The sequence below is a fragment of the Sinohyriopsis cumingii genome, chromosome 3 (assembly GCF_028554795.1).
Source record: "Sinohyriopsis cumingii isolate HCF-2022 chromosome 3, ASM2855479v2, whole genome shotgun sequence".
Classification (NCBI taxonomy): Eukaryota; Metazoa; Mollusca; class Bivalvia; order Unionida; family Unionidae; genus Sinohyriopsis; species Sinohyriopsis cumingii.
Genome location: NC_142963.1, coordinates 35,454,497 through 35,482,456, shown reverse-complemented (window position 1 = coordinate 35,482,456; position 27,960 = coordinate 35,454,497). Strand labels below are relative to the sequence as shown.

Genomic DNA, 27,960 nt, shown 5'->3' with positions numbered 1-27,960 from the left:
ATTCACTCACTGATATTACATCCTCACTACCATATATACCTGCTTATAAGTCAAGTCAAACTATAAAAACAAAAAACCCCAAAGATCCTTTGTTCTGCTTATTACTCCTTACAAACTGCACAGAGCCAGATCTGCTGACACCACCTTATGTGATGGCAAATCTGGGTCTATACAGTTTTTCAGTTGGACTCATTATAAACAGTATTTAATGATGCCTATGAAACAGTGACCACCAGTATATTTATCCCAGGATATAACCTGTGTTTCCATCATACATATATTTTCGTCACATGATTTTAATGGACATAAATTTTTTTTGAAAATTGTTTTGCTTGCAGAAATATTATGCTCACTGTTAATTATTATTTCATATTTTTTCTCCTGCATAAATTTGTTTCAAGGGGTACCAATTTTCTTGATTTTATGATTTCTGAAAGGTAGTTATTTAAAGACAATGATCCACTGGTGATGAAAAAAAAATCCTTCCATTTCATTATGAACTGAATGTAATTTTTTAATTAAAACTTCAAAACCATAATACTCACAAAAGAAAATAAATGCAAAATAAGTAACAATGTCAGAAGTGTCAAATTTCTTGAACTTGCTTGTGGAAATATTAGGCCAGAGTTCTACCCCAAAAAATGACCAGTAAACTCATTCATCAGATCGGCCCATTTATTTAACACATATGCTGCCTGTGGTCAGTTATAAGTTGGGTCCAAATACAAACAACATAAACCTTGATCTGCCATTGTGTAATTCACTTTCAGACCAGGGTCTGTGTTTGTTCTAGTGATTAATCCTAAGAAACTTTACAGACCCAGATCTGCTCACATACTATTTGAAATCAGATTTGGGTCGGTGCAGTTTGCAGTTGGATTCAACTTAAAAGTGGCTATATAGGGTACTTGGGGTAGATAATTACTGTCATTGTGTCTCTAAATGGATTATTGCTAATGTGGACATGGACAAAATGGTGGCTTAAAGCACTGTGTGTGTATTGACACAATAAATCAAAACACAGCTGCTTTGATTTAGCTCCAACTTCAAAGAAAAGAGACCCGAATCAGCCACTGTATTCTGGATCAGCAGATCTGGGTCTGTGCAATTTGCAGTTGGAGCCAAATCATAAGCGAGTATATATGGTACCTCTATATTGTTTTCATACTCTTGTTGAGAATGGGTTTAATGGAGCTCTAAGCGTTTAGGTTTTTGCATTGTCCAAAGAGAAGTTAAACATGTTGTACGGTAGACATGGTCATAGCATTCAAATTAGCCAGGATTATTGCAATTGTCAAGCTATCTGAAGTGAGCAAAACAAATTATTCCTTTATTATATCAACATAGTCACAATTTATGACAGTAAAATATGGATAATTCAGTGGTTGCCAATGGAATTTTATGGTTTGATTTCAGTTATTTCACAAAGTTTCATAGAGATAGGATTTTTATCTTTCTAGGACAGAACAGTATCAGTTTATAAAGTATTTACACTTGTTAAAATTTAGTTTAAGTTAAAAAGGAAAGAAAATAGAAAAATAAGGAAATATTAATCTGATACCACCACTGGTGGGGGTACTGTTTTCTTTAGTTTCCAGAATGACCTTCCCTCTGTCTGGTTTTTATGGCATTGTAAATGGATAGGTCACAAGACAAAAAGTCACAAATGCACACAGGACAGAAAATCACAGGAAAAAGTCACAAATTGAATTACAATGGCCTTGTAGGACTAAAAGTCACAGAACATGAAGTCAAGTTCTGTGTTTATTAATTACAATAAATTGATGGCTTTGCAAGAAAAAGGAAATTGTTTAGCAACTGCAGTTTTAGGGCAAATTATAAAACAAATGTTTAACAGTGAGATCACAGTTTTATCTTAGGCTTCTGTTTGATGGGTGAAAGCAGTTTTGATAAGAATACAAATGTAACATTTGGTTTAAATCTCTAATTACATTTTAAACAAGTATGTACATTAAAGGAGACAGTTTTAAGATTACTAGCCATTTAAATTAAATCAGTAATGAAATTTTGCATTAGTAGTGGCAGTTATTACAGTGTGATTATTCTCTAAGTACTGTACTATGCATACTCTTGTTATAAAATGTCTTGATTCATTTGTCTCATGTAAAAACTGCAACATAACAAAATTCAAAGTGTGACTTTTTGTCCTGTGACCTTTTTATCCCACACATTTCATTATAGTGAAGTTTCAAATTGTGTCATTTTTTTGTCCTACATTTGCGTGGAACTTGCAAACAATTGAAAAGTCAAAAGTCAAGATGGAGTCAACTTAGTCATGATGTCATCTGGGTAATTGCTACAATTATTTTGTATTTGTCTAACCAACAACAGATGTTGCAATGGTGGGACAAATCATTGAGATATCGTCAGACTTGCCCACAAATGTAAGGGGTGGGGGCAGGCATATTTAAAGACCAAGGATGGGCACAGCAAGCATTTGTTTAAATTCTCTTTGTGATGTCAGTGGCTGACATTTTTTAATCAATATTATGGATGAATTGACATCAGACGGAATAAAGATGATGTTTACCTGATAAAATATTGACTCTGATATGGAGATTGGGTGAGTCAGGATTCAGCAAATTTGTGTCTACACCTCTATCCCAACAATTTAAAGAATTTGTGATAATTTAATCACCTGTAGGATGCTTGGAATGCAAAACTGTTAATGACACTTTCTGGTTAACTCAAATGTAATCAATATGTGTGTGTGTGTGTGTGTATATATATATATATATATATATATATATATATATATATATATATATATATATATATATATAATTGTTCCACAGAAAGTTAGGGAAACAAGAGAAAAAAAACTTTATTCCTTGTTTTATTTTTATTAAAATACATGTAATCATTCCATCAATACACATCTGTCATATTGGCTGGGCAGCTTGTTATACATTTACCAAGTATGTGTGTGTGTGTGTGTGTTTGTATGTATGTATGTATGTGTGTGTATATATATATATATATATATATATATATATATATATATATATATATATATATATTACAATAAACAGTGCCTTCATAAGGGGAGGTAAGTAAATTGATAATTGTGTCACTTTACATGCACTTTAGGACTCATTTTCAGCAATTCAGTGGAAATTTGCTTTACCAAGAACTGATTTTTAAATTGCACATATTTGTCAATCAAATCCATAAAAAATATACATACTGAAAATTTTCTCCGTATTTGACCTTCAGTGTACACTTAAGCACAGTATTAATGAGTTTCAAGAGCAATACAGTATCTGTCTGAAAATCTTATACTGTTAAATAGATGGATATGTTGTCAGCTTTGTTCAACACTGTGTAAGACGTAAGGTTTATCTTAGTAAAGGACTCTGTTGTGAAAGGCATTGACAGTTGATAAAGTTGCCAATTAGATCAGAAAGCAAATATAACTAGCCAGGTGACATGTATACAGTGATTCTCATACTAACAGGTCATCCATACTGCAAAGAAAAAGGTGTCCTTGAGAGAAATGTCCTTCTGTGAGATTATTAAATTGGTCCAAGTCAACTCCATGAAAATAATCTGTCATAGAACTATTTTTATTTTTATTTCTTACATATATTTTACTAAAAGGACATCTGTGTAATAGAACAAGCACATCCATATACAAGGACACAGTGGTATTTTCTGTTTATAGATATCACTCTACTTGGGTGGTTGTTGAGGTTGTGTTCTTGAGAAGGGTGCCATAAGAGGGTTCTGTTCAAATAAAGGTCAATGTTATGGCCTTACGTGTTTGTTTTTTTTCTTCAGTTTTCTTGCTTTCCTTGTAAAAACTGATTCATCGCAACAGCAAATTTTGTTCAGATCTACCATGATTCTTTACATGTAGCAAGTACAAGAGTGTAAAGTTCTTGAGAGTGTAAAAGGTGCTTTTTCTACATTAATTCATGGACATGCTACCCCCTCAGTAGTCGTTAGACAACGAATGTCTCACTATATCTTGTTTTTGTTTGGTTTTTAATGTCACTTTTAATGATTGTGGGCTATATCATACTGAGAAAATGGGACCTTTTCTCAAGGACTGACCAAGGCAGCCAATCTGTTCTGACCTGGATGGTTATCAAACCCACAACCCCAAGATTCATGAGCCTGATGCTCTACCAACTGCCCTACCCATTCACTGTATTATAACTTTCAATAATAAAGATGTTACTATGCTTTTATGAGAACAGCAACAGGTCCAGATTTTTTCTTCTAAGAAGGTTCAAGGCTGGGATTGAAGATTTCTATTTTTCTTGAAAAGTAACTTATAACTTTAAAAGACTGCTCCGGTGGCCTAGTGGTTAGAGCATCCACCTCAGATGTGGGAGGTCTTGGGTTCAAACCCTGGACAAGTCATACCAAAGACCTATAAAATGGTACTAACAGCTGCCTCACTAAGCACTCAGTATTAAAAGGTTAGTGTTAGGACTGGTTGCCCTGGTGTCAGGATAATGTGACTGGGTGGGACATCATGCTACATGTCTGCGGCATGATGCCCCAGTGCTAGACATCACTATAAACTGCCACAGTGCAGACATCATAGTGATATGACTGAAACATTGTTAACACATTAACCCCTGGAGACTTTTGTCATTTTTGCCTGAAATTCGAGTAGGAAACACATTTTGGAAGCTGTTTCTGAATACTTCCTAATAAATCAACTTCCAGGTGATCTTCCAATAACATAATGCCTAGTTGTGTTAGAAACATCGTTTTTCATTGGCTATATCCCTCATGCATGAGCAGGAGGGTAAAAGTTGGAATTGTTTTTTTGTTTTTTTTTTTTGCTCAACGGATCCATTATTTTCGTATCAAGCTACATCTGTCTACCTTTCTATAATACCACCTACTTTAGTGTATCATACATGACCTTGACGCTACAGAGCTCAACAGTAGGCTACTACCTCCTGCCACATAAACTCGTCACTAGGGGTTAATGTAGCTTTAACACATTAACACATTAAAGTGGCTTAAGTCAACACACATACTAAAACACCTCCATCATTCCTCCCCCTCCCATGAACAACCCTAAATCTGCCACTGGAGAACGAACATAAAATGAAGACCAGAAAAGTGTGTCACACTGAAGTCATAGTAGTACCAAAGGAAAAATATATATGCTGTATTTAAATACACAAGGAGAAACATGGGTTACAAGAGTTGATTTATTTTGAGAAACTGTTTTACATGTTTGCCAAGTATCAGCAGTGTCAACTAAGGTCTTCATTTGTATCTGTCTTCACACATAAATGAAGACAGGAAGGTGCTCATGAATGAGATATGACCGATAATAAAGAGATCTCATTGGCATGAAATACAGCAATACCCCCTGAGCTACAGCATTGGGCAAGGTTTTAATAGCACTTAAATAGACTTTTCGCAAATCTTATCGCTTTCATGGATCATAAGTCATCTATATAAAGTTACCTTCAGTGGGTAATAAATTTCCATTTAACAGATAAAATAGTCATAAATTTTTTTCTGGCATCAAGAGAACATATTTAGAGTATGCCACACAATTTTCCTATGTATTTCAGCAGCAATGTTGGTTGGATATGTTTTAAATATTTTACCAGATTTTTCAGCAAAATAATGGCAGTTTTTGCAGTATGAAAGGATTTATCTGTATTGTAAAAACTCATAGGTATCCTAGCCCTGCTTGTCAATACATGCATATGGTAAATGTCTTCTAGTCAGAACTACCCAGCTATCTCGGTCCAAATTGACATCACATGGTAAATGTCTTCTAGTCAGAACTACCCAGCTGTCTTGGTCCAATTTGACATTATGTGGTAAATGTCTTCTACTAAAAACTACCCAGATGTCTTGGTCCAATTTGACATCATATGGTAAATGTCTTCTAGTCAAAACTACCCAGCTATCTCGGTCCAATTTGACATCATATGGTAAATGTCTTCTTGTCAAAACTACCTAGCTCTCTTGGTCCAATTTGACATTATATGGTAAATGTCATCTACTAAGAGCTACCCATGTGTCTTGGTCCAGTTTGACATCATATTGTAAATGTCTTCTAGTCAGAACTACCCAGCTATCTCGGTCCAAATTGACATCACATGGTAAATGTCTTCTAGTCAGAACTACCCAGCTATCTTGGTCCAATTTGACATTATATGGTAAATGTCTTCTACTAAAGACTACCCAGATATCTTGGTCCAATTTGACATCATATGGTAAATGTCTTCTAGTCAAAACTACCCAGCTATCTCAGTCCAATTTGACATCATATGGTTAATGTCTTCTTGTCAAAACTACCCAGCTATCTTGGTCCAGTTTGACATTATATGGTAAATGTCATCTACTAAGAGCTACCCATGTGTCTTGGTCCAGTTTGACATCATATTGTAAATGTCTTCTAGTCAAAACTACCAAGCTATCTTGGTCCAATTTGACATCACATGGTAAATGTCTTCCAGTCAAAATTACCTGGTATCTTGGTCCAATTTGACATCATATGGTAAATGTCTTCTTGGAAAAACTACTCAGGTATCTTGGTCCAGTTTGACATCAAATGGTAAATGTCATCACATAAAAATTACCCAGGTGTCTTAGTCCAGTTTTACATCACATGGTAAATGTCTTCTAGCAAAAACTACCTTGGTATCTTGGTCCAGTTTGACATCACATGGTAAATGTCTTCTAGTAAAAACTACCTACCGGTAGGTGTCTTGGTCCAATTTGATATCATACGGTAAATGTCTTCTAGTTAAAACTACCCAGGTATCTTGGTCCAATTTAACATTATATGGTAAATGTCTGTTAGTAAAATCTATCCAGGTATCTTGGTCCTCTTTGGCAATTTATGGTAATTGTCTTTTAGGAAAGTTACCTTGGTGTCATAGTCCCATTTGTAAATATATAGCAGATGTCTTTTAGTAAAAGCTACTTTGTGTCCTCCTCAACTTAGGGTAAATGTCTTGGTAAAAACTACGTAGGTGTATTGGTCCTCTGTCATTTTATGGCAAATGTCTTTAAGTAAAAACCCTAATTTTATAGGTCCTGTTTGTAAATATATAGCAAATGCCTTTTTGTAAAATCTACCTAAGTGTCTTGCTCAGCTCTGTCAATTTATGGTAAATGTCATTTTGTAAAAACTACCATGGTGTCTTGGTTGCATTTGTAAATATATGACAAATATCATTTTGTAAAAATTACCTAGATGTCTTGCTTATTATGGTGAGAATAATTAATGCTCCGGTGTCCTGAGTGGTTAGAATGTCTGCCTCAAATGCGGGAGATCACAGGTTCGAACCCTAGCCAAGTCATACCAAGACTTCTAAAAATGGTACTAACAGCTGCCTTGCTGGGTGCTCAGCATTAAAATGTTAGTGTTAGGACTGGTTGGCCTGGTGTCAAGATAATGTGACTGGGTGGGATATAGTGCTACATGTCTGCAGCATGATGCCCAGTGCTAGACATCACTATAAGCTGCCACACTGCAAACATCGTAATGATATGACTGGAAATCTTTTAAAGCTACATTAAAAATCAAAATCACACACACACATGTGAATAATTTATGCAAATTTAAAATTCATTAAAAATTTATTTCATCAGTCCAAGGGTCTGGCTAAACCAGTGTTTTCAAAGGCAGCTGATACTGTACTTCTATGGGTAAGGCCTATTTGTAGCATTACAAATTTTGATCATTAGACTGGCTTTTAAACCAGTTGATTTTTTTGTATACACATAATTTCTGTGTGTTTTAAGAGGATTGTAAAGAAAGCAGGTGGATTCTTTTACTTCATACATATTGCATTCATTCTGTAATAAAACAGCAGCTTTTCAACATGAATCAGATTCTGATGGAAAATGTTAAAATAATAATGAATAAAGCTCCATTCCATTGTAATGCATCTCATTACAACACGATTTCTATGGACCTCATGACCAGAATCATGCCAATTTATAATGGTTAAAGTTGAAAGAAAACATGATGAAACTTAATCTTATGAAGTAGAGTTTGAAAGAAAACCAGGTGAAGCCTTGTCTTGTGTCTTCATTTCCTTTTGCAAGACACCATTATTTCAACAACAAAAATTGTATTGTTTTATTTAGAGTGCTTCATGTATGTTATGCTATTCTCAGTACATCATGGTTCCATATATAATTGGGTCAGCAGAAATGGACCCTGACTACCACGTTATAACAAGGGAGAGCTGTATCAGACAATGCTGTCAGTGAGAGATATCAAAAAAAAAATAAATCCACATGCAATTGTGGCTTTCAACATCACTGATTGGTAACCACTAATGATATTCACTGTAATTATTAAACTTCACACCTAACATAATTACACCAGTTTAAAATTTTTTGTCACCAGTAGACTGATTACCAGGGATTTCTGTAATGTGTGGATAGAACATGTAGGAATGGGGGGGGGGGGGGTGTACAATAGTCTTAGCTTTTAGGAGTTGTAGATTTCAGCTATAAATAAGTGTATGTGGTAGATAAACTTAAAAACTATTTCTGTCTTGCTGCCAATAGAATCACATCTATAGAGATCCTTCTCACAAATGTGCAAGCAGATCTGGTTCTGTGCTGTTTGTTAGGAGTAATCGGTATAACAAATGACATGACCACTGATCAGATGGCACATTATGCAATGGCAGATCAGGGTCTGTGTTATTTGCAGTTTGACTCGACTTAAAAGTGAATAAATACAATATTACCATACTATTTTAAATTGTTCACTATACATTTTGTTGTGCTTGCCTATATAGAAAAGCAACATATAACAATTACTGATATCTGTGTTGTTTGCATAACCACATGTCCATCAATACATTTAATAAAAGTAATTTTTTCACCTGTAAATATTGTTATACCTTTTGAGTTTACTTAATGCAAATAATTGTTTCACCTATAAATATTACTATACCTTGGCAGTATTTACTAAGGTATTTACATACTACAGGTAATTTTTTTCACCTATAAATATTGCTACACCATAAAGTATACTTAATACCAAAAATTTGTCACTTTAAAAATATTGGCTCATCTTTGAGTATACTTAATATAAGTAATTTTTCACCTTGAAATATTGCTACACCATAAAGTATACTTAATACAAGTACATTGTAATTTGTTTACTTATAATGATAGGTACACCAACCATATAATTAAATGCTGACAAAAACTTATAGATAATACTGTACATGACAAATTATCTTCTTGATTTTTTAGAAATGTTTTCATTTCATTATTAAATTTGTACTACATATTTATGCACCACCACTACAGGGTCACATAGCATTACCTCTATCCATATGTTTTTCCATCAAACCTTGGTTAAATTTTATATTTCAGTTATCTTAGGGCACTGTGATGGGGCATTTTTCTTCCATGCACATATTTCAAATATATAGAGATTAATTATTATGATAGTTTCAAAGACATATGAAAAATATTTTTAATTTGTTCCATAATTTTGTTTGACTTTTACAGTTTGTCCGTTTCTATGGAACCCTAATTCCAGCATATTGTGTGGCCATCCTTTTGATGAGTCTGACGTATCAATTGAAGTCATTAGCTGGAAGTAAGTATTTTTAGATTTCACTTTATCAGAGTTTTCATATGTAGCAAAATCACTTATTTTTTACCTAGGCTTCTCTTCATGGATATTCATTTTTTAAAAATCATTAGTGTCTCGGGGTACAACTGATAACAAGGTATATTTTCCTAATTACTATAGCTCCAGTCCAGCAACTATAATAGGGATCAGAGGAACTATGAGCTTTTTGCAATGCTGCACATAGGATCCTAAAGGCAGGGGACACTGTAAAAATAATCTTAATTTGCTTCAGTAGTATTGCCACCTTAACTTTGTGGACTGCACTGTACTGTCATATTTTCCTTGGACACTAATATTATTGCAATAAAAATGTATCTTGTGTTGATGCAACTTATTAAATATTAACATGCTTGAAATATCTGGTTAACCTGAAATAAACCATCATGGCATTTTCTGTTCTGGATCTCAATCTCATTTAATTTTAAATACCTGTGTTTTCTGAATGACTTGTCTTTCCAAGCTAGCAAATAATGAATTAAATGACAAAATGATAAATAGCTATGGTCCAGTGTAATAAACAATGGTCATCTGGTCAGTTATTTGCCAGCATTTAAATACAGAACAAGCCGTCTGCTTTCTTCAGTTCAGTGGTGATCAAGTGTAGTCATAATCTGTCAGTATTCATGGAAAAGATTTATGAGAGATTTCATGGTAACATCTAAATCAACTCATGCAATAATTCAGAGCAAGATTTAACACCTTTAAGAAACTTGTTCACGTTCCTGTCAATAATGATTACTATTGAAATGGATGCCACATCAAATACCAGTAATGTTTGTCTATACAGGGTAGCTTGGACGACATTACCAAGTTGATATATCAGTATAGAGATATTCAGACTTCCATATTTGAAAGTATTATTCATGTATAAAATAGAAACAGTTGTCAGAAAACATTCAGAAACCTCAGGTTCTGCCCACTTGGATAAATTTTGATTCTTAATATTAAATGGAGGTTAAAACCAGCTGATATATTGCAAGTGACAGCTGAAGGTTCTGAGTGGAAACATAAATTCTGCCATTTCATTCACACTTGAGAAAAGAGTGAATGGACTTATAAAAATGGTTATCAGCTTTGGAGTAGGTTAGTTAAAATTTCTGGAATCATTTTGAAACCACTGTAGTATGTAGCTGTTTTCAGTAATATCTGTTTACATGGTCATGTGCTGCAAGTTACGCTTGAATCAAGATTCAAAATGACGGAATGGCTAATCTTGTTAGGAATCATCATCTCCGTCAACCCTTCTGTGAACTACACAGTCTTACAAATACATTTAGTCCCTCAGTGTTTGAAGGATTGCCAGAAAACTTAGTCAATATTATGGACATCATCTGCACATTTCAATTAATTACTTGGCTATCATTATTTGCTAGAGTTATTGCTTTTTTGACTTGAAGTTTATTGCAGTATATAATAAAATTTTGTGACTGCAGTGAGTCATCCACATCCAGTTTTCTTTGGAATGCCATGAAACTCAGTATATGTTATGGTCATAATGTGAAGATGCACATATGGACAAAATCACTTTGCTCCCACAATTTTTGTTAGAGTTATTGCCCTTTCTATACTTTAGCTCAGTGCTATGTAAGATATACTTTTATGACTGCAACTTTTCTTGCAGATTTTAGCTCTACTGGTTATAGACCAGAAGAGCTTATGCAGTATCCTTTGTCTATCTATTGTTCATCATGATTACTATTGGAGGGCTCAAATTTAACACAAATTTCTTTGTAGCCAGAAGGACTAGTATATTGAGAAATTTACTAGTCCTGCCAAATCTTTACTAGTCCTGTTCACAAAACAATGTCACACAGCTTTCATGTACGTTTACCGATTCAGTTTTAAAGTTCGAACAACCCACAACAAAACTGGATGTTTTCTGTGTGTTTGTTTTTGCGAATTGCGTACACCAGTTAAACCACATAACGTTCCTTTCCTCGTCATAATTCAGCCATTCCCAGTCTTTTGTCCATTTCTTCTGAAATTTTCCATTAAGCTTATCCCTGTCATAAGAATTATTCCTCATCATTCTCATTCAACTTTTGCTTTTTTTCCAGTGGATGAACACCTTCTATCAAATGCCACATTTTGCCTGTCTTATAAGGAGGGAATTATGCCTTGTTTTGAAATACAAGATGTTATAGTATAGCTGACGCGAATTATTTAAAGCAAGAAAAGGAATGGCACAGTGTCCTTTATATAAGAAAGTCTGAGCAAGAAACATGTTTCAAAACATGTGTCTTTGCCGCCTCCCACAATTAAATGGCCTCTCCCTCACAAAGACTTAACTTCAGCAGATGTTCTGTATGATCAAAGCAGGGTATTGTAAACACTGTTATAAAATATTAGCATCAGAAGATAGTGTTAGTTTCAGCTTGGTAAATGTGTGTTCCCATCAAACGAAGCCATCTGAAAATCAGCACGTTGTATTTAACAGCTCCAATTACGGTATCATAACCCGTAAGTTTGGTAACTGTTCCTAATTAATCGAACCTCAATGTATTGTTGAAATTAATAATAAGGCGGAAAATTTTCAAATCTTAGATGCCCGTGCTCAGAGATTTTAATTCCCAACAAATGTACGGCATTCTGCTTGGATATCTCCACGTGTATTCAATTATTTCTTCATTCTTGTAAGGGAAAAATATAAAAACTATTCTTATCATCATAGAAAAAGTAGTTGTATGGAAAGGATATGTCAATAACGTAATCATACTAAATTAATAAAATTCTTATAATTATTTCAATGGAAATGTAAAATATGTAGTTTCCTGTTTGTGACTGTTAGAGCGTTTGGGTAGCGAGAAAAAAAAAAGAACCTTAAACAAAAAAACGTTCAAACTAATTTCTTTGAATAGTTTTTGCCGTGTTCTTTTGTGTGGTATACTGCTTTGTAGTTTGTTACTGTGTTCGAGTGAATAAAGTGTGATACCACATCATTTTTTCATTTAATTCATTATCAGATTAATTAGGATCAATTACCAAACTTCCATTGTTAATGATGGGACCATAATTTGCACTGTTAAGTGAAATGCACAAAATCGGATTGATTCTTGTTATAGAAACATACTTTTCCGAGGCAGAAAATGACTTCATCTTCTCATGCTAATATTTTATGACTGTGTTTACAATGGCCACTGCTGTGATTCTACAGAACATGTGCTAAGTCAAGTCTTTACTTTGGAATTCCATAAACAAACGCTGACTATTGATAACCGAAATTTACTAGCCCATTGGACTATTAACATTATGAAAGTTACTAGTCCGACAGGAAATCTGGTAGCCTTGGGCTAGCAAACTACTGCCATTTTCGAGCCTGTATTGCTACTTCTCATAAATTATAGCCATGAAACTTTACACACAGATATTCATCCCTAGGTCTGTTTAGTCATGAAGCAAAATGGTATCACTCAGAGATCCAGAATGACCACCTTACAATCATACTAGAGGAAAATGGTGTTGATTTGGCATTCAATATGGATGAAAATGGTTCCAGTCTGACAGCAATTATTACCACTATGGCAGCAGTCTTGAAAATCTTTTTATTCCAGTTCCTTCTAAAATGGAAAGTCATATGGACATGGAGTTTTCACTGGAAGACTTCTTCTGGTGTTTAGTTGAAGTTGATCCCTATTTAACTTCAAATATGGCCTCCATGGTGGCCTTCCTGAAAGTTTTGTTAATTAGTACTACTCCAAAATGATTGATCATATTGAAATGAAGTTTTCACCAATAGCCTTCTTGTGTCTAGATGGTCCTAAATAACAAATGGTACCAATCTTAATCATGGCCACCTTGAAAGTTTGTTATCATGCAAGAATATCAGCAATGATTTCAACACTCAGAAGTTAAAAAGAAGAAAAGGTCACATCGTTTATTCCTGGAAATTCCTTTCGTAAATTAGCATGTCAGTCCCTTTGTTTTTGATTTGCTGTAAAACGTTACCTATTTTAGTCATTATCTAAAGATGTGCAAATATTTGTGTCATAGCAATTTTGTTAGGAGAACTTCCCTTTTGGATGCACAGCTGACCACATCTGGATTTTATTCCTTCCCAAAGCCATCACATAGTACGATGCTTACACTTGACAAAATATGGAAGTCAGCTTATGACAGATTGGGAGAGTTGCAAAATTTAGTCAGGAATTTTGTCCTCAATAAAGGGAGGATTTTCAATGAAGAGGGTGAATTTTTCATTGCCGCATATATCTTTAACTTTCTTGTTACATTGGGGACCCAGAGTTTGGTTTACTGTATGAGTAGTTTTCTCTATATGATAACATTTATCTGATTTCCAAGTCAGGAAACATTATTTTGACTTGATCTGAAAAATGATCTGCTACTTATGGGAGATTATGTTTGGTTATAATGTTGGCAAACAATGTCTTGGAACATACATCTTTATCCACTTTCCATGTAGATTCTGCAAACATGAATTTTAGTGATGGCATATTTGTTGCCGCTTTCAATATGCTTTCATGAGGATGGGGGGTTCTGCATGACACATGTCATTCCCCTCTGTACACGATTGTACAATCAGCTTTATGGGAATGGAAGAATGCATATTCATGTCCTTTGATCTTGATTCCAACCACTGAAATTACCATCTTTGGATTTTATGTGCTATTTTGATTGCTTAGATTTTGGCAAACTGCTCCATTGCCAAGTGGTTAGAGCATCCACCTTGAATGCAGGAGGTCACATGTTCAAAGTGTGGCCTAGTCATACCAAAGACCTATATAAATGGTACTAACAGCTCTCTTGGTGCTCAGCATTAAGAGGTTAGTGTTGTCAGGATAATGTGACTGGGTGAGACATCATGCTACATGTCTGCAGCATGATGCCCAGTGCTAGACATCACTATGAACTGTCTATCTGCAGACATAATAGCGATATGACTGAAAAATTGTTAAAGCTATGATAAAAATCAAAATCACACACACACACACACTTAGCAGTATAGCATTGGGAGATAACAGATGCTTAGACATTTTAACAAACTTCAAACACTCAACAAACTTGAAACACCAGATCTAAATCAACCCAGTTTTATGTCACTTGAGCTCTTTAGTAATCCAACCATAATCAATTAATGTCGTTAATCCTTTTTGGAATTACTTCAAGTCACACATAGTTTAATCCATGTCAACAAAATTCAACACTGAAGCCAACCAACTTTGCTGACATAATTAAAAGGATATCAGTGTTTTCTTATTCGGCTTGAAATTGGCAATGAAATCATCTTGCCCTGCTCAAGCCAGTTCACAATCATGTGATCACAGGCTGTATTGCTATAAATATAATACAGTGGAAGCAGAGTGTGAAACAGATGGAAAAATAAATCTATGGAGAAAACACCCATCCCAGCCAGGAGGTTCACATGTATGAAAATCTTGTCACTATAATCCTTCTATGTGTAAAGTCTTATCAGCTTTGAGTTTTCACTATTCTTGTGATCCAGTATGGTTACTATGGCAGCCATCTTGAAAATATTATTTGTACTCCTGTCAAATGGAAAGACTTATTATGATATCACATTGGTCCTGAATGAAAATGATCTCAGATATTGTTGCCTTGATGAATATAATTCTTCTAATGTTCATATTGACATGGGGTTTTCACCAAAATCTTCTAATGATGTCTAGTTTGTCCTAAATGAAATGGTGATGATCTTCTATACAATATGGCTGCCACAGTTGCTAACTGGAAAATCTTGAAATATGAAGAACGGCTTCGAGACTCGGCAGTTAAAAAGAAGAAATGTTTCTATCTTGAACTCCTGGAAATACTTTTTGGACAATAGAGCATCAGTCCATTCAAGGGATTTTTGTTTTGTTTGGTTGGTTTTAACATTACTTTTTGAACATATTTTGATATGGAGCTAAGTGCCATTGTCAAGGACATGATGAGGCAGTCAACCTGGGCTGGCCTGGGCAGGTATTGATCCTGCAACCCATAGGTTATAAGTGCAACACTGAGCTACCAAGGTTCCCTCCATCTATCAGAACTTTTTGCTTTCAGGATCTTCTGAAGGATTTCATGGATCAGACTTGGTATGAGGCTTTATATTAAGAACACCATTTCTTGGCAAAACTTTATGCAGCTATGGCCACAGTTGGACATTTTTGTATTCAGTTGTTTTATATTGGCATGGCAGCTTTGTCATATGGGTAAATGTCTAGTTTGAGGGAGCCTTTGGGACAGAAATAATGAAATACTTGTAATCGTTTTGGATAAGAAAATGTTTTACAATTAAAAGACTCCAAAATCTTTGACCATTCATATTTTCTTTGAAACCAGGGTTGACCATATTGCACATGTTGATATGCAGGGCAAGTGAAAGTTATGGTTGGGGTCTGAGTGTTGAGACTTTTTAAGGATTTGGTCCATCAGTTTTTGTCATTGTGAAAGAGTCTGACACCTGCAGATTTCTAATGTTGATTCAGATATGGTATGTAGTGTAATTTCTCTGATTTTTTAATCTGTTGCTTTCACAGCTGCATTATGTTATCAAGTACCATTGATGTTGTGAGACTTGTTTTGCATAATTTAGCAAATAAAATGCCAGAAAAGATCAGCAGAACTATCTACTGTAGTAGCACAGAAATGAATGCTTTTGACCCATATATGCATTGTTTGGCATAAAAAAAAAACACATTTTTATATGCAGTTAAAAGAGATCTTGAGATCCAACCCTACACCCAGGGACTTGGGCCCCATGGTCATAGTTTTGACACTATTGAAACCTCCACTCTCTAGCCATGTACAGTACATACATACTGGGCATGAAAAGAACAAATGTGCGTATGCGTACTCAAATAATATTTGCCCCCTGTGAATTACTTACCAGAAGAGATGTACACAGGTGATTTTGATGTTGGGATATGATCCTTATGGAAAAGTACAAGGGTACTGTTCAATTCTACAAATACATGTACAGGATTCGGCTTAGAAACATTTTATTCCAGCACTTTAAAAAGCATATTGAGATTGCCACTCTTATAGTTTTTCATTAAACCTGGATCCTTGTGATGTACTTGCTGTAAGTTCCAACCCAAACCCCCTATACCCCCTATGTACCTTTGTGCTGTCTGAAGGGGTCACAAAATGCAATTTTATATGTGTGTGTGTGTGTGTGTGTGTGTGTGTGTGTGTGTGTGTGTGTGTATGTGTGTATAAATATACACACACACACACAGAATGGACTACCTTTAATAGGAATTTCAAGACATGAAAGATGAATTGAAATATGCAGCTGACATCAACCCCTGAATCTGTCTGTGTCCCAGGGACTTGGTGATGGGGAGGTCTTAATTTCAACAATAGTTATGTCATCGATATTGTATGTAATTATTACTAATTTCTGTGTGATTCCCTGCTAGAAAGGTCACTTCTTCAAGGCCACTTAACTGTTGCAGAAGAGTGACCACTGTTTTATCATTTCCATGCTTCTGAATCTGCATGGAATGCAAGTTAAAAGTGTCAGAAATTAGGCACAAGTTCATTTTCAGACAGACTGGAGTGTTTGCAAACTGTGGGATCAACTGACAGTTGCCTGTTGGTGTTGCAATGTTATGATTTCATGAGGCATTGCTTTGTTTGTAGTAAATAGACATACACTGTAATCTATGGGTGGGTATCTAAATATTTTCCAGTTTATGGCCCAGTGACTAAGTAACTGGATGGATCAAGTGGCTAATATCAGCTGCATATGTCTATTTGACTTTACTAATTTCAGCTGCATATGTCTATTTGACTTTTCTAACGTCAACTGCATACATCTATTTGACTTTTCTAATTTCAGCTGCATATGTCTATTTGCTTTACTAATGTCAGCTGCATATGTCTATTTGACTTTTCTAATTTCAGCTGCATATGTGTATTTATTTTTACTAATGTCAGCTGCATGTCTTTGACTTCACTATTGTCAGCTGCATATGACTGTGTTTTTACTAATGTCAGCTGCATGTCTGTCTTTATTAATGTTAGCTGCATGTCTTTTTGTCTTCACTATTGTCAGCTGCAAGTCTATTTGACTTCACTATTGTCAGCTGCATATGTCTGTCTTTACTAATGTCAGCTGCATATGTATATTTGTCTTTACTAATGTCAGATGCATATGTATATTTGTCTTTACTAATGTCAGATGCATATGTATATTTGTCTCTACTACTATTATCTGCATATATCTATTTGTCTTTACTAATGTCAGCTGAAAATATCTATTTGTCTTTACTAATATCAGCTGCATATGTCTATTTGTTTTTACTGTCAATTGCATATTTACATTTGTCTTTACTAATGTCAGCTGCATATGTCTATTTGTTTTTACTGTCAATTGCATATTTACATTTGTCTTTACTAATGTCAGCTGCATATGTCTATTTGTTTTTACTGTCAATTGCATATTTACATTTGTCTTTACTAATGTCAGCTGCATATATTTATTTTGAATGACGAATATCTGTATATATTAGCAAATATACCACTTCATCAAGCTTAGTTTACATGGAAATGCTCTGTTTACAAAGTAAGTGAGTTTGTCATGTGATTGACTGGTTATAGCCTGGTATCCTCAAATACATTTTGTAATCTGTAGTTGTCAATCAAAGAAGGCTATCATGCTGGTTTTACTTAGAGTGACATGATGTCATGTTGACTTGAGGTCAACGATACTGTGCTTCTCAGCTGTCAGCTCTTGTCAGGTTGATAAATATTGGCAGTAATGACAGCCAGTAATCATCAAAGTGGCAGAATATAACAACTAAGAAAGGCAGTAAACATAATCAGAATAATACCTTTTATGGATTAAATTTGGATACTTTATTGGCATTTTGGATCAAATGTCATTATCAGTGTAGAAATAAAAAATATACATTTCCATGAGTAAACACCAGCAAGTTTCTTCTCATGAGGGGTAATTTAAGTAATTTTTTATAGTAACATGCTGACCATATGAATGGGTAGCAATTTTAGCCATAATAGTGAATGAATGCATGTCAGGGGACCATATGAGAGTGGGAATATTGTAGTAGAAACAAAATCATATCAAGTCAGTCCTTTTAAAGACCAGCAATTCTAGTATATCAGGTCTACACAGAGTAAATTGATCTCATCAGCAGCCAGTGTCTCAGTACAGTATAGTGAATTGCTTTTTTGCAGTAAATTAGTAGTTTTTGTTTTCCATCCCTGTGTTTCTCTGTTGATTGATTAGTCTGCTGCATGACCAGACTATTCTCATTAATTAAGTCCACTTTTGAACCAACTTATTTTGATTAAATGCACTTAAAAGCAGTGCTAAGTTTTTTTATCTTTAAGATGACCTTTGATAAGGAAAAAGGTAAAATTACGGTTCCAGTCTTGTAACACTTTAAATTTAATGAGGGTAAAAGTTAAAACAAGATTTACTACTTTCTGATTAGGATATATCAAAACAAAAATTATGGGGCCTCCAACCAAAGTGACAAGTGACTATAATTAATATACCTGAATCATCCCTGTGTACATATGCAGCTTGGATTAGCCATGGGGATTTAGACAAGAGGCTTAAATTGGTGGGGCTGAAGTTAAAACTGGTAAGCATTATATGTTTTTCAAATGCCTACTCATTTTGATGTCATCATATGTATCAATGATGATTTGATATTATATGACATTCATTATTTCCCTGCTTTAACTTGCCAGGGACTTAAAAGGTAGTCGTTCTACTTGTTCACATTTTTATCAGAATTTAGCATTCATTGGCATCATTCTTTCAGAGAACCACTGATTGAAAACAGCATGTCACATCACATGCATTATGAATTTCATTTTATTCAGTAGCTTTAAAAGTACTGCATATATTAAAATCAAATTTGATAATAAGGATTTACCATAAGATGTGAGTTGATTTTCACAATTTTCCAACAAGCTAACAGAGTTATGGCCCCTGTTTGACCTAGACTTTTGCACTTCAAATGCATCACATTAGTTGTGGCATGAATGACCTATTGATATTGTTTGTACATTTTAGTTCTTTATGCAGATGAATATGCAGAAATATTATTTCTTTGCAGATTGTTGCAAAGATTTGCAGCATTATCTTTTTTACAGAATTTTGTTCTTAACAATGTTTCTTGTATTTTTGTCAGCTGGAGAATGCTCAAGTGGTTTACAGTCAATAATTTGGGCCTGGAAACCATTAAGAGTGGCACCTATTGCCATGATTCTACAGTTTGTCTTAAGGTAAGTCCACATGATTCAGAATAATTGCATCAAAAGTTCAAATACCATATTTTTTGATGATAAGACAGTGTCCAATATACTGCTCCGGTGGCCTAGTGGTTAGAGCATCCGCCTCAGATGTGAGAGGTCGTGGGTTCAATCCATGGCCAAGTCATACCAAAGACTTACAAAAATGGTACTAACAGCTGCCTCGCTTGGTGCCACTGGACAACAAATTTTTACAAAAGTCATGTTACTGAAATAAAATTAGTCAATTCTTATCAATTTTTATGTGCTGAACACGAATATGACAGTCAAATTGCAAAATTGGCTCTAGTTTTTTTGTAATCTGCAAGAAATTAATGTTTACATAACGAAATGCATTCCAATAGTAAAAGGTCAACTATAATAGCCTACCTATAAAAAATCAAGTCATTGACTACATCTTAGATTTCTTCGCCTGTCTCTTGTACAGCTGTTCGGGAGCATCTCTGAGGAGTGTCCAGCAGTAGTCAGCCAGCATTGTAGTGGACCATTTTCCCTGGTATCTTTGTTCCATTGTTGCGATATCTTGATGAAAACGTTCGCCGTGTTCATCACTAACAATACCACAATTGCTAGGAAAGAAATCCAAATGGGAATGAAGGAAGTGAATCTTTAGAGACATATTGCAGCCAAGTTTCTTATACTTCATCAACATGTCTTCTACTAGTTCCTTATAGTTTTCTGCCCTAACATTTCCGAGGAAGTTTGTAGAAACTAGGCGAAAAGCATTCCATGCTTGTTTCGCGTCACCTTCCAGCAAGTTGTTGAACCGGTCATCTTTGAAAAGCTCTCGAATCTGAGGACCCACAAAAACTCCCTCTTTAATCTTTGCTTCGCTGAGTCGAGGGAATTTTTCATGCAGGTATCGGAATGCTGGCAAAGTCCGGTCAATGGCTTTCACGAAGTTCTTCATCAAACCTAGTTTGATGTGAAGGGGTGGTAGCAAGATTTTCTGAGCCTCAACCAGAGCTGGGTGTTGGATATTCTTCTCTCCAATGGCTACATTCTGCCTGTGAGTCCATTCCTTCCTCATGTAGTGCATTTCCCTTGCTCGGCTATCCCACTCGCATAAGAAACACATGTATTTTGTATATCCTTGCTGCAGTCCCATTAAAAGGGCAACTACCTTCAAATCATCACAGAGGTGCCAGCGGTACTTGTTATACTCAATGGAATTCAGTAGCTGCCTTAAGTTATCGTGTCTCTTTCATGTGGACAGCATACACTACTGGAATAGATGGAAGAATGTTTCCATTGTGCAAAAGCACAGCCTTGAGACTCAGTTTCAAAGAGTCCACAAATAGTCTTCATTCTTGTGGGTCATGAGTGATTTTTAAAGCATTCATGAGGCCCTCAATATCGGAACAGGATATCAGATTACTTTCCTTTCTGAAGAAAGGCTCCAATTGCTGGTGGCGCTTTCGATATGCAGTAATTGTGACATCTTCTTCTAGAAGATTCCATTGTTGGAGTCTTGATCCTAGCAATTCTGCCTTGTTCTTTGATAAGTCCAAATCACGAATCAGGTCATTTAGTTCTTCCTGTGGTATTCTGTGTGGGGTTGATGATGCACCACAGTGAAAATCTGGATCACTGCATGCTGATGGACCAGGAGAAGAACAGGTCGACTCACCTTTGTCTTCGTCAGATGAATCAAGAGAATATTCTGCTGGAGGTTCTGGAATAGGAAGTCCCTCACCATGTGGAACTGGTCTCAATGCAGACGGAATGTTTGGGTAGACTATTCTCGACTTCTTTCGCTTCGTTATTCCGCCGGAAAGAGGAGGAACCAAGCAGAAGTAACAGTCATTTAGGTGGTTGCTTGGCTCTCTCCACACCATTGGGACTGCAAACGGCATTGATGACCTTTTGCAATTCAACCACTGTGAAAGCTGTGTTGTACATGTAGCACAGCATATATGCGGAGCCCAAGGCTTGTCTTGGTCACCAACCTTGCATCCGAAGTAAAGATGATATGCCTTCTTCACTTGAGAATTGATAGTTTTCTTCTGGTTGGCAAATGTCACTTCCCCACAAATATAGCAAAAATTGTCCGCGGTATTAACACACTTTCGAGGCATTACTGTTCTTTATTGTACGTAAATGGATAAAATAATAAGTTTTATGTAACAGTAGCTTGAACTGTCTCGCACAACGTCTAAAATATTTTAAATGCTGAACCTATCTGATTGGGCTTTATATAGTACACTGCTTACGTCAGCTTCAGCAGCCGCCTGGCATTAGTATAATAGGCCTACACATGTATAGTACACTGCTGACGTCAACTTACTTCAGCAGCCGCATGGCATTAGTATTGCATTGCATCAGAAAATGATGCAATCAACTGTGGATGATGTGAGCATGATGGTATTATGCAATGTTACATCATTATTCCGGATGTTGCTGCAGTCCTACTGGAGAAATTTACACAGTGAAACATAGAAAATGAGGTATATGAATATCTTCAAAACGAGAGCCAATACAAATTTTTCACGGTTATATTCGTGTTCGGCACACCAAAATACTACAGATTAGGGCCTTTTCAAGTCAGTAATGATTTCACTGTTGACCAGTGTGCTCAGCATTAAGAGATTAGTGTTAGGACTGGTGGGCCTGGTGTCAGGATAATGTGACTGGGTGGGATTCATGCTACATGTCTATGGCATGATGACCCAGTGCTAGATATCACTATAAACTGCCACATTGCAGACATCGTAGTGATATGACTGAAAAATTGTTAAAGCTACGTTAAAAATCCAAGTCACATCACATCACACAGTGTCCATTGAAAGAAACCTGGTCCCAACTTTTCAGCTATTTTAAGCCATTGACCAAAAGAACATACAGGATTTCCTGTTGTCCATCATCTGTTGTCCGACATCCATCCATCTGTTGACCCAAGTTTATTATCGCTACTCCTCCACTACCTTGAGGATTGTCATGAAACTTTACACACGCACATTCATCTCTTGGTCTAGTTCATCGTAAATGAAAATGATGCCAATCTGATTTCCAGCATGTCTGCCACAGCAGCCATTTTTTTAAAAATATTGTTATTGCTACAGTAGCTGTACCTAAGTGGAAAGTCATCAGGTTTTCACCAGAAGACCTCTTATGATGTCTAGTTGGTCCTAAATGAAATTGATGCTAATCTGATAGACAGTATGGCCACCACAACAGCCCTCTTGAAAATCTAGTTATCACTACTTGTGAACAGAAAGTCATATCAAGAAGGGGTTTTCACTTGACAACCTCTTATAATAGCTTGTTGATCCCTAACAAAAATGGTGCTAATAAGACCACTAACATGGCCTCCACAGTGGCCATTATTAAAATCTTGTTATTGCTACTTCTAGATGGATAATCATATTGATATGAAGTTTCCAGGAAAGGATTTCTTGTGATATGTAGTTGGACCTGAATAAAAATGGTGCCGATCCAGTATGGCTGCCATGGTTGCCATCTTGAAAACTCTTAGTCACTGCTACTCCACAATGGAAAGTTGTAATAACATGGGTTTTTTATTTCTAACTTCAGACCATAACAGTGTCAAGTCATATTACTTTTATTTGTGCATTGTTACGAGTCTGTGCTCTTAAAATAAGTAACAGAAAAGAGTGAAAGACAACAAGCTTTATAAAATTTAACATAATTTATTTCCCTAGAATACAAAGTGAAAATGAGAAAAAAGAACTTACAGTATCGTGAATTAAATCCTAAAATAATCCAAGAATTAGATCAGACACAAGTCATAATAATTTAAAGTTCTGAATAAAATTCAGTATAAGCCCCAAAGAAATCCAAAATTGAAGGTAATGACATGTCTGTTATAGCTTATGGGATCCTGATGTGTCAACTGTTTTTTGTTGAATCTCAGAAATATAATTCCATGTTTGAATTCAGTATAAATTCCAGTGAATGTCTTTATCCAAGAATTGTATCAGAGCCCTTATGTATTTCCAGAGAAAATAATCACTTGAATTCAGTAATTTGACAGAAATAAAATACAGCCCAAAATATCACAATATAATACAACTTGAAAGTGCTAGATGTTAAAGCACAAATGACCAAGTCCTCACAATTACAAGAATATATAGTTCTCTACTTGACCTCAGGTCACCATTAGCATTTTCTATAATAAAAAAACTCATTTCCTAATGGAAAAGAACCTTGTAGAATGATCTAATGAGTCTTGTTTACTTACAACACAATAACCTGTAAAATTCACTTAGGAAATTCCGAAACTCTGACACAAATCAACATATTTACTTCTGCTAGTTTGCCTGAATAAAAATCCTGATATTAAGTTCATACACATAGAAAATAATGAAGCTATTATTAGTTGTTTAAAAAAAAATGAAATTAATTTTTTTATACAAAATTCAGTCAGGTGAAGAAGATATGAACTCAATTTTGGACAAGGTTAAATCCAGCATACAATGTTACATTAAAATTCAAACTAACAAACAAACAAATAAATTAAATATACATAGCAGCATAAAAAGAATATTACTAGGTACATTGTGCATTTATTTGCAGTAATGTATCATAAATATTTACCATTATTTGGCAAATTGATTATGAAAATGAAGATAAAAGATATAATCATTGAATTAAGACTAAATTTTCTGTGCAGATGGCATAATAGTCACAGTTTATGAGGGAGATATAAAATTAGTGGAAACCTATTAAATGGTAAATGTATACATTATTATTTCACATAGAGTCCATCATTAGTGGTACTGGATAGACAAATTATATATTCCATTTGTAATGGTATAGACAAGTTATATATTCCATTCTGTAGTGGTATAGACAAGTTACATATTCCATCATGCAGTGGTGAAGACAAGTTAAAAAGTGAAAACTTATTTATTTATTTATATTTTTATTTAAAAAAAACTGTAATTGTCACAAATTAATTTTGAATATTGTAATTATAATTTTATTTGTGATCCTTTAATGATATCTTTGATATGTATCAGATATGTTAACGTGGTGGCCAAATGGGATTTTGTGTCAGATATGTTAACGTGGTGGCCAAATGGGATTTTGTGTCAGATATGTTAACGTGGTGGCCAAATGGGATTTTGTGTCAGATATGTTAACGTGGTGCCAAATGGGATTTTGTGTCAGATATGTTAATGTGGTGGCCAAATGGGATTTTGAATGATATTTGGGCGAAGTTTTATATTTGGGCAAAATTCAACTTTAGGAAAAAAATTCAGATATTTAAACATATCTTTGGTTATTTACCAGCATATGTTGATGTGTCAGCTACTGTATTTTTTTAAGACTGCAAATCGTCCTTATGTTTTCAGGAGAACAGTTGTTTGCTGATTGAATTTTACATAATTTCTCATATCCACTAAATGTTTTCTTGTTTTTTGAATGAATTTGTTTGTGTTTACTAGCCCTCTCAGTTAAATATCTTCCCCTAGTACTGGCATCCCTCTCAAAGTTTCCTATCCTATTACATCAGTAATGGGGGCTCCGAGTGGTCTGAAGCACTCACTGTTACGGATCAATGCCATCTCACCTCAGCCTGCGTGGGTTCGAGTCTCGGAATCGGTCAGTGTGGGTATGTAAGAAAGCTTGCCAGTAGCTTTTCATGGGTAGATGGTTCTTTCCAGGATTTTCCTGGGTTCTTCCTCCACCATTTATAGTGGCCGCCATGCATAGCCTATCTTTTGCTGAAAAAATGTCATTAAACCCTACAACAGCAACAACTACATCAGTAGTGTAGGTTGTAAATTGTAGGCTTCTTTGTCAACACATCCCATTTTTTATCAACGGGGTCAATGTTGGCACATTGTCTTTCACAGGGTATCAGCTCTAGTGTAAGCTTAATCATCCTATTTTTAGTGACAGATTTGTAGATTACAGCTGTAACAGGAGAGGAGACAAATTCTAACTGTCACACTTAGGAATCAAACCTGGTTGGTCTGTCATATAGTCGGGCACACATACCACTAGACTGAAAGGTCTCCATCAGCTAGGCTGGTTAGTAAGTGGCCTTGTATATCTAGATGACTTATACAACAGTTATATAGCATATTCATCTACTATAGGGTACCGACCATTGACTTCTGGGGTGGGTGGTTGATTTTCTTTTGAAATACCTTATTTTATCACAAGGTAATCAATTTTTATAGGTAATATAATGTATATATATATTATTATTTTCCTGTTAATCAGAGCATTCTATTTTTTTATCCAGAATATTAAATGGCTGGTCCCTGGAATTTGTAATACATGCCAGACATATCCATTAGGACTGTTTTGCTGAAATGTATTCATGGCTATTGACTTTATTTTAAATTTAAGATGTATGTTGCAGCAGGTGTGAAAATTGCCCTGGGGACTTATTTGAACAGTATAATGTAACCTCTTCTAGACTAGGTTTGTAGTGAGAGTAAATCATTTAATTTCATTGGTAATTAGGGATTCCAGCTGTGATTATTTACAAGAGGAAAGAAAACTGAAATAGTCTCTTTACAAATTAAAATGTTTTCAGGCAGCTAAGGCTCTGCTTTAATAAACAGCAAAACAGGGAGAAGTAGCCAATTTTGATTATAATAGCAAACTGATCGATCTCTGCAAGTTAAATCATTCTGTTACAAAGTAATACAGCCAACTTTACAGTACAGTCAACTGGCACATGTACATCTAAGCGATAAATTGCATTAACACCCCCCCCACACACACACACACAAATTAACAACAGCATTATTGCCTGGCTTCAAATTCACATACATGGCTGTAAGCTTCCTTTCCTTCTGGCTGTATTAATAAAACCTTAGCCATATCTGTGTTTATGGCAGTTTGTCTGAGAGCAATTTTGCTGCCAACAAAATTTTCCATATTTTTCTCCACATGTATTTTTCAAGATTCATACCTTTAGAAGAGGTTAATTGCTCAAGTCATGTATTAGATGGATTATTTAAAGGATGTAACACAAATCATGTATTAGACTGATCATATATAGGATGTAACACAAATCATGTATTAGACTGATCATTTACAGGATGTAACACAAGTCATGTATTAGACAGATCATTTGTAGGATGTAACATAAGTCATGAATTAGAGGGATTATTTATAGGATGAACACAAGTTATTTATTAGACTGATTATTCATAGGATGTAACACAAGTCATGTATTAGACGGATCATTTATAGGATGTAACACAAGTCATGTATTAGACCGATTATTTATAGGATGTAACACAAGTCATGTATTAGACTGATTATTTATGGTAGGTAATACTACTCGCATGTAAAGATGGCAACTTAATGTAGGAACTGGCATTCTAACCAATGAAAATGAGTTATGCCTTAAATCAAATTTTATCGTGAGACTGCCTTATAATGAAGAGCATGATACAGGGCTTCACTGTAATGCTGTCCATGGATGGAGTTATGGGGTATACTGCCTTATAATTAGATATAACGTAATGAAATGGGATCATTACATTATTCACCCTTTTATGGGCAGTGTTATAATGAATGGCCACATAGTGAATGAGTACTGTATCTATGAACATCTATGAACGGAGACATGCCACTCTCTTCTTTTTTTTTGTCCATGCAACAATTAAGTGATTATGTACACTTGTGCTTGAATGTCTTCAAATATACTTGTTACTACTACCATGCCATTTGAGGTAAGACCCCAAGTCTTGGGATATGATTACGGTTGCATACCATTTGAAGTAAGACCCCAAACCTTGGGCTATACACTGAGGATGCATACATTTGAGATGCTTTGGGATATGATTGAGGTTGCATACCATTTGAGACAGTACACCAAACCTTGGGATATGATTGAGGTTGCATACCATTTGAGACAGTACACCAAACCTCGGGATATGATTGAGGTTGCATACCATTTGAGACAGTACACCAAACCTCGGGATATGATTGAAATTGCGTTGCAGATTTGCACAGGAATATACCACATTTATATAGGTGTGGAATATGTAACCAGTTCCAGAAGCTTAACCCCAGATCTGTCATTAGTAATGTGCCAGAAGATAAGAAAGATCCATCTTGTTTTTACTTTAAATCATATGTAGAAACAACAG

At 35.2% G+C, this 27,960-nt stretch overlaps 1 protein-coding gene across 1 annotated transcript in view; it reads left to right on the top strand.

Annotated features, from left to right (window-relative positions):
- Positions 1 to 27,960, top strand: part of LOC149802674 (GPI inositol-deacylase-like) — a 205,915-nt gene that overhangs the window by 145,096 nt on the left and 32,859 nt on the right. The window contains exons 21-22 of the mRNA XM_089952048.1: positions 9,499 to 9,589; positions 19,756 to 19,849. Coding sequence (XP_089808174.1) covers positions 9,499 to 9,589; positions 19,756 to 19,849 — 185 coding nt within the window. The remainder of the gene's footprint in view (positions 1 to 9,498; positions 9,590 to 19,755; positions 19,850 to 27,960) is intronic.